At 31.2% G+C, this 12499-nt stretch overlaps 1 protein-coding gene across 1 annotated transcript in view; it reads left to right on the top strand.

Moving 5' to 3' along the window:
- The window catches only part of LOC136984108 (UNC93-like protein MFSD11), a 61366-nt gene that overhangs the window by 12966 nt on the left and 35901 nt on the right, over window positions 1-12499 (top strand). The window contains exons 2-6 of the mRNA XM_067281032.1: window positions 4004-4065; window positions 4186-4293; window positions 7236-7315; window positions 11426-11522; window positions 11603-11770. Of these exons, the coding sequence (XP_067137133.1) occupies window positions 4004-4065; window positions 4186-4293; window positions 7236-7315; window positions 11426-11522; window positions 11603-11770 (515 nt within the window). The remainder of the gene's footprint in view (window positions 1-4003; window positions 4066-4185; window positions 4294-7235; window positions 7316-11425; window positions 11523-11602; window positions 11771-12499) is intronic.

The raw sequence follows: 12499 nt of genomic DNA on the forward strand, positions 1-12499 counted from the left end.
ATGGTCAAATTTATCCTTGGAACTTTTTATTCATGTAAATAACAATGATAAAGTTAATGTTGTCTTCCAGATACTTGGCATATCTTCTCTGCTACTATCTTTCCTACTTCGGGGAAAATCTTGTTGACTCAAGGTGAATGTCAGTAATTCTGTATCTGACAAGAGAGTTATTTCCTTTCATAATTGTAAATAACTGCTCACACTGTTAAGTACTCCCAAACATGGAAATAATTGTGTGTGTGAATTTTTGAGTATTTTCAAACCTGGCAGGTAAATATCTGTTAAATCTAGGCATGCAACTTTGCTGAATTTTGCCTTCAAATCTGAATGGCACTGGATCTCAATTACTTCCATTTGCATTTGATTAGGTACAGATTCAATATTTATTGAAAAAATTGAAGAAAACAAAGAAAACTTGTCTTCCAAAAATATAAAGTCTGCAAACCTTGTTTCAATTTCAATTCTGAGGGTTAAAATTTTTTCTTCATATTTATGATACGATACAGTTTCACCTAAACTTGATTTGTTCATGTTGCATGTCTTTTGTTTTTATATCACACCGGTTATAGGTTCTAAGAGTGCAGTATTTTACACGTCCCGGTGTTCTCCAGTGTAGTGTAGTACATATTTCTTTTTTCAAGTCCCAGATTTGTTTAAGAACCTTGGAGCAGGATAGCCAATATATCTCGTATAGTAGGACAAACCGGAATAATTGCTGTCTAATTCACTTAAGAAAGCAGAGAATTGTCGCTGATTTAGGCTTTGAAGTCTTATGAAATTGATAATTTTTCTAATAGATGACAACACATTTTCCATGTTTATTACTATCACCCATAATACTTCTTGATGTATAATGTAATGTGTATGATAAATCTTAGATCTGTCATAAATTTCACTGTTTTGTTTTTGCAGTAATGCCACAAAACCAAAAAAATTAAATACCTTCTAAAACCGATAACCGGTGCGAACTATTTTTCGAAATGGCGAACGTTTTCGCTGCCCCTCCTGGGCTCTTCCTCAGGCCAATTCTGGATTTGATAATCGAACAGCATAAATAAATGGAACGTGTTCCGTAATTTAAACGATCGAGTACGTTGGGCAACCGCGTGCCGTTCCAAATATTTAAATTTCCTTTTATTCCGTTTGGGAAAACGATGCTGTTCGATTATCAAATCCAGAATTGGCCTGAGGAAGAGCCCAGGAGGGGCAGCGAAAACGTTCGCCATTTCGAAAAATAGTTCGCACCGGTTATCGGTTTTAGAAGGTATTTAATTTTTTTGTTTATACAACCCGGTGTGGGAGAAGCGTTAGTTTTGCCACAAAACCATTGTTTTTTCCGGTCATCAGCGGAGCTCCATCTGTAGCTACATAAGTTAATTTTGACACAGGTAGATTGTACTTTTGCAGAAGTTCAAAAACACAATTAAATATATCTTGTCCTGTACTAGTGTTATGCATTGGTACTAGTTCCAATAATTCCTCAAAAATGTTGAAATCCACGTTGCAAGCCCAGAAAGCTCAAAGAAACACAGCTAATTGAGCTACGTCCCCAGTGATCGTACTCTCATTGCAGACAATGGAAAAAGCTTTAAGACTAGATGATTTTGCTTTTTATTGAATACTTAAATTGTCAGCCAAATCAGTAACTCTTTCCACAACTGTATTTCAAGACAAAGAGGTTGCTTGAAAAGCCTTCACGTTTCTAGGACAAACAATTTTTGCAGCTTTAATTAGACATTACTTGATGAAATCACCTTCAGTGAAAGGTTTTGAGTGTTTAGCTATGACAAGACATAGCATGCATGCACCACCGCTTCACTTTCTTGTGATACTTTAGTAAACACAACTGTTGTTTTTTCAGTCCCAATTTGAGCTCTTTCAACTTTTCTTGTCTTGTTAATCCCTCATATTTATGGTTTTCATTGTGGTGATCAGGGCCGGATTTAACAAAGAGAGGGCCCGGGGGCACAAATATGGTGGGGGGCCCCCTATAAGAGTAGGCAAATGTGATGATTTAGAAAATTTACACGAAATACTGTACTTTCAACTAGATTTCAACTAGGAACTAGAAAATTTCATTTAAAAATAAGGTTATTGTAAACATACGTATATTTTATTGTGTAAAACTAATTATTTTAATTTAATTAAAAAATACCTATGTGAAATTTTTTCCCGAAATTTTCCGATATGCTTCATAGGTTTTTTCCCGGGTTTGGTTTTCTCTGCCTGAGGCTCTCATGATTAGGCCACACTAGGCTGTCGTGGTAATAGAAAAAAAAATTGTGTTTAAACATAGTTTTGTGGGGGCTCCTATTTTCTGGAGGCCCTGGGCACCGGCCCCAAATGCTCTTATGTAAATCCGGCCCTGGTGACGATTAATGTTGTATAACTTTGGAACACTAATAGCATTACTACATATCAAGCAGATTATTTTATTTTTTATTTCACGGCAGAAATACTCATTCCCACTTTTGAAAATTTCGATGTTTGTCAGCAATTTTTCGTTTATTTTTACTACCACTCGGTTTTGATAGACACATGCTGAATACAAAAGGCTGAAATAAATTAGTAATCATTAACATAAAATAATAGAACATTTTAATAAAAAAATAATAGTTTATTTTTAACATTAACTCACCAGACACTGAATAACTACAAAAATTAATAAGCATAACATAAATAAACCTATTTTTATTCTTCTCTGAAAGCAAAATATTTCTTGTTATGCACACTTAACGAGTCAGTACAAGACTAACGATGTGGCATTGGCATGTCATAGTAGGTATGTAATCAGCAGCTAAAATATTTGCTGCTAGTATTAGTGCGGGGAAATGGTGCACCACAAATAGATGCAACACAAATATAGTAATCAGTCATTGGCAAATGTAGTTCATTATTAATAATTATGCATAACACTATATTGTAAAAGTTAAGTTACAAAATTTTTATTAAAATGTTTCTTACGTGTTGTTATAATGGCTGGGCCGCAGAAATAATAGTTGTGAGTTGAATGCGGTCTGTGGGCCGCGAGTTTGACGTGCTTGCTCTACAGTCTTCACAAGGAGTACTCGGGATTTTCATATTTCTGTTCAAACAGTACGTGACCAGAAGAAGTTTGAGAATTTGAGAACCACTGATCTATATTAATATAATGTACAAACTCATCAATATATTGTACATGAATCAACTAATCAAGTACAGAAACTGCTATCAAGTATTCATAGATCAATTGTTTTATCTTAGATGTACACAAAACACATTTTAGTACAGTTAAGTATGATATTTCATTCAATGTCTACATTTTACATTCGTAATTATTATGCTATGGAAAGTTATGATATCAGGGACATTGAGTAATCGTCCTGGAAATCAAGTAATCATGGTATCAAGAATTATTTCATTATATACAGTTTCGGTATTGGTGCCCAGTGTAACTTTTAAAGAAAGATGTTTCAAGCACACACTTGATGGTGCATTCATTAAAATGTGATTTACACAATTTCTTTCACTGTTTCTTTAAAGTGTACAATACATAATGTGACCATAATTTTTTCAAATTGTATATAACCAAATAAATCTGTAATAAATGCACTGCCGAGCATGTGTTTGAAAACCTAAATATGTTTTTTTTTTTAAATAACATTGGGCACCGATACTAAAACTGTATATAATAAAATAATTTTTGATAACATGATTGCAGCTTTCAATGCTAGAATGATTACTTGACATCCCTGATATCACAACTTTCTACGGCAAAATAATTATGAATGTAAAACGTAGACATTGAATGAAATATTTTACTTAACTGCACTAAAGTGCATTTCATATATATCCATGATATGATGAAAACATTTGATCTATACGTGCTTGATGGCAGTTTCAACACCTGTAAGGTTTACAGGTATGTTTTAGGGATTATGTATTATTATAATATTAATAAATAAAAAATATTTTATTTTTATAATAATTATTGTTTTCATTTAAGTAAATTTATTATTTACAGAAAATTGTAATTAAAAGTATAAAGCATCAGAATCCATCTTACCATGGTGAAGGTTACACAAGGTTTGTTTTTCAATAATTTTATATATATAATTATAAATTGAATATTTCATCTGTCACATTTTAGTTAAAAGATATTACTTTAATTTGCTGAAACTAAAATTTGTGCTCTTTCTCGTGTAGCTTGGCAGTTATTTATGCAGTTCTTGCAGTATGTAACTGGCTTGCGCCATCAGCTATCTCATTTACTGGACCAAAATATGCAATGATTATTGGTGCTGTCACATATTGGTAAGTTTATTTTATTTATTAAATAACAGATTGTTCTATTGTTAATTAATCTGTATAAGTTTAAAATAAAAATAAATCTGCTATGATATTTAATGTTGAAGCTGCATGCAGATTAAATTTATTAATTAAATATACAAGGTTGTCGATACCAACCTTATATCTATTTTATTAGATAGTTAAAGTCCAAAAATTTAACAAAACTGAGATTTATTAACAACCAAATTTAATGTTCCACAAAAACTTCAAATAGTTATTTTATAATTAGTGAATATTCATTATTAAAGTTTAATTAACATTAAAACAGTCAAATTTACCATGAAACTTCAAGAACTTTATATTGTCAATTAAAGTTTACAAAACAGCGATGATTACAAAAGATGAAAATTACAACGTTAAAATATTTACAATGTAGGTTTTCACACACAAGAATAAACTAAAGTTCAAATAGTCCTCCAAAATCCTTACAGGTCCGTCAGAAAAATACCTTGCGAAGCAATCCCTGAGATTCGGCTAGTCACAAACTCCTTTGACGTCCAGCAATTAAACGGCGAGACGAAAGCAACCTTCTTAATCGAGTTCGTTTGACCAACCCTTTTCCCGCCAAAACTCAACCCTTTTATATGGATCGAAGATAGGATTGATTGATCAATCAGTGCTTTGTAGCTCTGTCGGAGGTCCAGCGATGTTTCAACGATAGGCGGCCAATCGGCGATCCTGCTTTCGAAACTAACGGTCATTTCTCCAGCGTCGACCGTTGCTTGTTTGAAATAGAGAAAAAGGTGGGAATCGTACGTCCAGACGATTCAAATCCCGACAAAAGCATTAGTTGATACAACTATAAATGTAGGAAAAAATTAATTCTGAACAAAATTACTAATTATTTCAAACAACAAAAGCAAAAGAATTTAATGGCATTTATCTAACAAGAAATGCATCGTAACTTCTAACATAAATCTACTTTACAAATGCAACTTTTCTCAAACCATTCATCTATTCTTCACAATTGGTGTCTGCTGGAAATTGTACTTCAGCTATTCTTTTAAAAACTGCATGTAACATCACATTTCTGACATCATTGATGCTCATCTACATATTTATTTGTCAACAATTATTTTACATATCTCTTCTTACTGACAATTTTCCTGTATAATATTTTACTAAATATTATTAAGTTGATTAAATTTTCCTGTGACATATCAATTTAATGACTATTTGTAATACACCATTTTTGACTAGGACTGGACTGGCTGTCATACAAGCAAAACAGGTATTGGGTAAAGCTATCGGTCTTTTAAATGGAGATTAATTTTGATTGGAGGGTGTGGGTTTTTTATCCGGTTAAGAAAACAAACTCCCAAAATAAGAAAGAAAAACTGAAACAAAATGTAATGGCTCCAGAAAATAAAATAACATTTGGGCTCAATTCCTCACAAATAGAAAAGATTATATTCTGATTTTCAAATTCCTACAATGGTAACAATAGTTGTAGTAGGAGTTTGAGTTTAGTCTCAATATGTAATAAGATACAAAATGCATTAATCCCTAATTTCACACACAAAACTATTGTGCCACAGCTATTCTGCTCGGTTTAACTATTTCCACGAAATTGACTCCTCTTTTCAATAACAATGGGTATATTCTGCCTACAGCTAGTTACCTTATCTCCTGTAACAAGACTAGTTGGGAAGGATAGGTCACCAGAGATATATGCAATTTCTATTCATGCCCCGGAGACAACACTTGCATGTATTATATTTGTGCCACCACAAGACAAATTAATAAGTGCATTAGAGAGCACCAGATGGCTGTTAATAAAAGTAATGGGAATATCCTGTTGGCAAGATGTGTTGGAGGATAACTTTATACCATACTGGGATGATGTAAAATTGCTTAAGAGCATAACTGACCCTAAACAATTTTTTGTACGGGAAACATTGTTTATTAAGCAGTTAGACCCTAATAATAACCAACTATATATCTTCCAGAATTTTGGTTAGATTTGCATGATTTAATACATTAAGTTTAATTATGAAAAAGCCCCCTTACCATACTTTCCACTTCATGCAGTTAAGTAATTTATGTTTTTTAGATTAAAAAATATGATGTTTAATAAGGTAAACAGTTAAATTTTAAATTATATTCTGTTCTGTTCTTAGCATGTGAAGATGATGTTACATAATGTTGAAGTTGTTTCAGCTTAAAGTAAAATAATTTTGTGAACTATTGTATATTGTTGTTTAAATTTTAAGACTATATACTGGGTTATAAACAATATTTCTTGAAAAATTATTTTTACAGAAATTTTTGCAAAAGTCACTGGATATTTCCATAAATATTTCTGTTCCAGATGTAAGTCTTTGATCTTTTTCCTTGATATTACTAGGCTTGCTTTTGGCTCCACAATTTTTGGAGATGTTCTTTGCTTTAGAGGAAACTGTCAAGAAATGAAGATGACCTTTCCAGACAATAGATCGGCATGGAAGACGACCAAATTAGATAATCATTTTGAAGTTTATTTCCATCGTTTTCTTGGTGTCAAAAGATAATTAATTGTTAAAAGTTTTGTACTTCTTGGAATAGCCAAAAATGGATTACAAAGGAGAAATTGAACATAAATGTAGATCAACATTGATTAGAGTTAGACAATTGAAAATAATGAAGAAGAAGAAAACAAGAATAATATAAAATGTGATGAATAAATTGATGAATATTACAATTCTTTGATTACAAACAATATAATTTTGTTAACAAGTAAGTTTCCGAAAGCAAGCCCAGACTTATTTTTATTGTTGGCATTTTCTATTAAACTCGCTCAATTTCTGCAATTAAACTAGTGTTTGTGGAAATATCCAGTAGAATGTTTTATAAAAATTTTATTTAGAATTTTAAAAAATGGAATGTTATGCTATTTTAAAATATTTAACTCCAAAAATGTATTTCAGCGTATTCATTGCAAACTTTTTATATCCAATGACATGGGGATTATATTTTTCATCTGTTCTCATTGGAATTGGTGCTGCATGTAAGTATTGCTATTTTATTTATCAAAATCTTCGGTAAGCTTGATTTCATTTAAATTTTTAATATTTTTTAAACTTTTTCTGATTTGTCATGTATCTAAAATAAAACATATTTTAATAAAGTTTGATGCCAAATTACATAAGTAACACATTAAAGAATGTCTTTCATCATTAAAAGCTTTTATATAAACATAAAATATATACAACACACACACACACAAATACACAAATACATTTTGTTTGATATTCCATTATTTTGCCTGATGATGATTGTAATATGTTGTCAGAAGTATTTGTGTTGTACATTTTATGTTTATGTAAATGCTTTTAATACCTAAAGAATGTTGTTTAATGTGTTATTTGAGTAAAACATTTAATAAATTTTAAAATGTCAAATATATATATTGTCTAATTATTACAGTTTGTTTTGCATATTCGTATTTAATTTTCAAATTTCAAAATAGAAAAAAATATATTTTACGTAGATAAAGTAATTTACACAAAAAGAGTTAACATAATATTAAAACTGTGTAATGTAACTGTCTATATAATGGGAAAACTGTACATAAACAGTTTTCCCATTATATAGAGTCAATATTCTTCTATGAGAATACATTGAAAAGTATATACAGTAGATTTCAAGCAGTATAGGCAGTGGTGATATTCAGCGGGTTCGCACAGGTTCGGCCGAACCCGTTGTTAAAATTTTCAGTTTTCCGAACCTTGTTAAACACACGGAACATTTCTCAGTGGTTTTGTTTTTTTTTAAAAATATATTAAAATATACATATTATACTCTGTAATACTACTAAACTAGAGCTTTATACTCCGTTCGTACTGAGCATTTCAATCTAGATTGTGAGCAAGGTCGGGGACTATGTCTTGGTGCGATCTCTCTCGACCGTTTCAATCTTGACCGAAACGAGGTTTAATTGCGATCGATTCAAGAGAGTTCTTGGAACTAGATCCAGTCATAAGAGAGATCTCACAATCTCATGCGTGCGAGATAATACAAGATGGCTGTGGAACACGTGTCGGGCTATGGACAGCGAAATAAAAAGGATATTGTATTTCGAGAGATGATGACATCCGTCTATTATCAGCAGTGCCATTCGGGGTGAAAAATTTCTCTGCCTAAAAGAAAAAGAAAAGAGTTGACAGCACTAATATACTATTGTTACCTGGTCTTCGCCCAGGGCTCGTTACGTTTCAAATACGCCACTGATTATTAGATATATCGCAAGAAAAGGTATTGTATTTATTTCTAGCCAAAACTTTCATTTTGTTTGTCGGTGATTGTCAGGGAAAAATTTTCTGCTAGCAAACCCTTTATTAAATGTTTCGAATATCACCACTGAGTATAGGTGAGATGGAAATTTGACAAGTACAAAATTTCATTACATTGAAACAGACTATATCTTATATCAATATTAATCTTATTAATAGGATTTAATGAGATAAGAATTAATAAGATTAATATCAATAAGAACTTTTTATTCTATCACTTTAGTTTCAAAATTACATAAGTGATATTCAGTGTTGACATCACTGCAACTATGTCATTGCACAACTTTGTCTTATCGCAATAGAATTTAGGCAGAGCCATAAAGAAAGTAGAGATTCCTGCACTTGTTATGCACAGAAGAAGCAATCCTTGTACCTGAAGGTTCCAGACAGGTGAACCTTGCACTTGTTTCCACAAAAGAGTTCCTTGTATAATATTTATGTATGTGGCTAGAGCATTTGATATCAGAAGCAAACTTAAATATGGTGACTTTCAGATAAGCCTTTCATAGTCTATTACAAATGTTAAAATTATAAAATCACTTTTCATTAATATAATGCATATTATATTCCATAACATAATTTTTATTATCTGTGGCAGTTTTCTATGAATTTATTAGTTTGCCCAAGTAACAATTTTGGAATTTTGGCACTTTATTATCTTGGCATCCTGGGCATGCTCTGCCCGTACCTTTCCGTGATCTTGCTTGTAACTGCCAGCCATAGGAGATGAGATCCTTGCACTGGTCAGATATGGAGAAACAATCCTAGAACAAAGCAATCACCATCGATCACTTTATTCTTGTGTTTCGTTTGATTTTTGCACCTATATACTTGTTTTTTATTTTTATTCCCTAAATTCTATTAGGAGCACTGAATGAAGTCAGGAACCATGGACATTGTCACTTTGACTCCACTGTTTATCGAAAAGGAAGTCACAGACCCTTATTTTTTACATTTTTGATTCCTTATTGCAGTTAATGGAAAATGGCAAAGTTTTATCAAATCGGTCCATCAAATTTTTATAACAAAATCATATTCTACAAGACTTATAAAAGACGTGCTAGCAACCTTGGGACATCACCCAACAAAATTGCGCTATTTGTGCAATATCGTTTTGTCCTCTCTCGTGTGCTTTGCGTGTTAATGCTATGACCTTTAATCTCTAAAACAAATATTATGGACCCCGATTTTTTTATAACATTTTTGGATTGCTCATTGTAATAAATGGGAAATTGCAAACTTTTATCAAAATCGTTGAATCAGATTTTGAGACGGAATGCAATGTTGTAAGCCACATAGAAGAGTCTTTGTACCTCAATGAATCTTTATTTTAAAATGCTGTTTCAGTCTGTCATTTTAAAATAATCATTGCTTTCATTCTGTTTTAGTAGCTATCATTACTTTTTGTTACAGTAATCACATATTAATAAATTTTGTTTTCTGTTACTTTTTTATCCATTTAGAGTTATTTACTACTAAATAACTTAACTTATTAGAATATGAATAAATAAAAGTAAAGAAAAAAGGAAAATCTAAAACTATTTTTCAAAAAATCCATTTAATAAATATATTAAGTATGTATGAAAATTATAAAAAAAATATATTTTTGAAGCTTGTTAAATAAATTTATTTAAGTATTAATTGTTAAGTCACCAGAAATCAATTTCAAAATTTACTTTTCTCAGAGTTTGTCAATTGGCAATTATATTTATAACAAGTTGAAGAAAGTCTTTTGTGTAACCATCTTATTTATTTTGTTATCTTAAATTTAATACAAATTTTTTAAATACAAATTAATAAATCACTTATTTTTTTAGAAATTTTTTTGATTGAAATTTAGTTTAAAAATAAAGAAATTTTAAATTTTGACCAACTCTATAAATATTTTAATTGTTCCAAACAAAACTAGAAAACAAAGTGGTAAAAGCAAGAGACAGTAATACACACAAAAACACCTTTTTTACTTACTCTAGCAATGTTTTTTGAAGGAAAGTAGTTTTTGTGCATATCAGTGTCTATTGAAAAGTTATAGTGTATTAATAATGGTGAATACTAGCTGCTTTGGGAGCTGACATTGCATTGTCGGCCTTAGTACCGGTGATCGAAGGTCGAGTCGACGAATACGACTATAGAAACGGTTGCACATTATTATCTGTGGTTTGGACACTTCCAAAGAAATAAATGACAACACGTGACCGTTCCAAACTAGTTTTAATTGTTTTAAAAATATTTGTATTAAAGTTTGATTTATGCTAGACGCGAAGGGTACAAAAGCAAAGAGAGCAAATGAGACCGGTGAAGCAAATTTTATTCTTGTTGCAAGGTTGTGTAAGGCAGTAAGCATGGTCACAGGTTGCAGTTTTGCATTTTTACCAATAGATGGCATTTTAAAAAATGTTATATATATTGCAATTGCCAGATTAATTTTCTTCTTTTTGTTTACTGTGTGGTGTAGGCTTATTGAAATTTAATTATATACCAGTAATATTTCAATATGGATCTTTTTAATTATTGGGTTCCTGTTCCTGTTGAGTTGAGAACTCTAGTCGAGATGAAAAAGTCAATTTCATTGGGTTGTGCTTGCTAATGTGCCCTAGCTGTCGCGTACTCCCATTGGCCGACATAAAAATTTTCAACTCGCTTTTCAAGGTTACGTATGCTGACATTTTGTCGATAGCTCTCTTTGCTTTTGTTAAGTTTTGTGCCCTTCATGCTAGTGTAAAACACACTTAACTGACTTTTACCACCCAATATATCATCCCAAATGAATGTAGTAATTTGTCAATTTGAATTTTTTGCATTTGACTTACTTTAAATTATTACAGTAATCTGGACAGGACAAGGAAATTTCCTCACTGTCAATTCAGATAGTGAAACAATATCTAGGAATAGTGGTATATTCTGGGCTATGCTACAATGTAGGTAAATATCTTTTTATAGGTAAAATAAATGTAATTTGTATTGAAATATTAAAAAGTAATTTATTTTGTGTTTTATTATAGTCTTCTATTTGGAAATTTGTTTGTGTTCTTTGAATTTAAAGGCGAAGAAATTATCCAAATTCACACGATAAATATAGTATTTGGTGGTTTATTAGGAGTGTGTTGTTTTGGAACCATTCTTTTCTTCGCACTACGTGCTACTACATCGACAACTGTAGCAATAACTGGGTATGACTTACATGTAAATATTTTTCTATTAAATTTAACATTTAAATTGTGAGTTTAAACAAACTGGAATAAGTAAAAGTAGAAATAAGTGATGACTTTTCTCAGCTCAATGTTTTCATGTTATCAATCTAAATTCATATATACAGTCAAACCTGTTTTTATGCGCTCTTTTTATGTGCGATTTTTATTTGTGCGATTTTTTTAATGCGAATTTTTAATTTGTGCGGTATAGTTGGCGACTAGTCTCGTGCGATTCGTCATGTCTTACGTTGACTTATTATAGCTAAATAAACTTATTATAGCATAAATGCACTTATTATAGTAATATTATTGCATGAATATGCGAAAAATGAAATAATTTACTTTTTAAGTCAACAAAACACCACCTGGACAAAAATATGTAAAACAGACGATAGACCAGACGATGCAGTCAAGTGCTGACATCTGTTGTCAATAAATTCTATTTCGTACGGTTTTGAGTTATTTTCTATGTGAGACTTTTTTTATGCGGTCCCTGTTGACCGCATAAAAAAAATATTTTTTAATTGTGTTGCGAAAACTATTTTTTACAGCCATTCGTGAAGTTTCGTGCGATTTTTTTAATGCGTCTTTTTTAATGCGGTCCCTATCCCCCGCATAAAAACAGGTTTGACTGTATATGAATTTTTGTCTATGTTCGATTTTCTGGCTTTACATATAGTGCTATCTATTGGCAGAAAGTTTAAGAAA

The sequence above is a fragment of the Centruroides vittatus genome, unplaced genomic scaffold (genome assembly GCF_030686945.1).
Source record: "Centruroides vittatus isolate TY-2023 unplaced genomic scaffold, ASM3068694v2 contig_904, whole genome shotgun sequence".
Lineage (NCBI taxonomy): Eukaryota > Metazoa > Arthropoda > Arachnida > Scorpiones > Buthidae > Centruroides > Centruroides vittatus.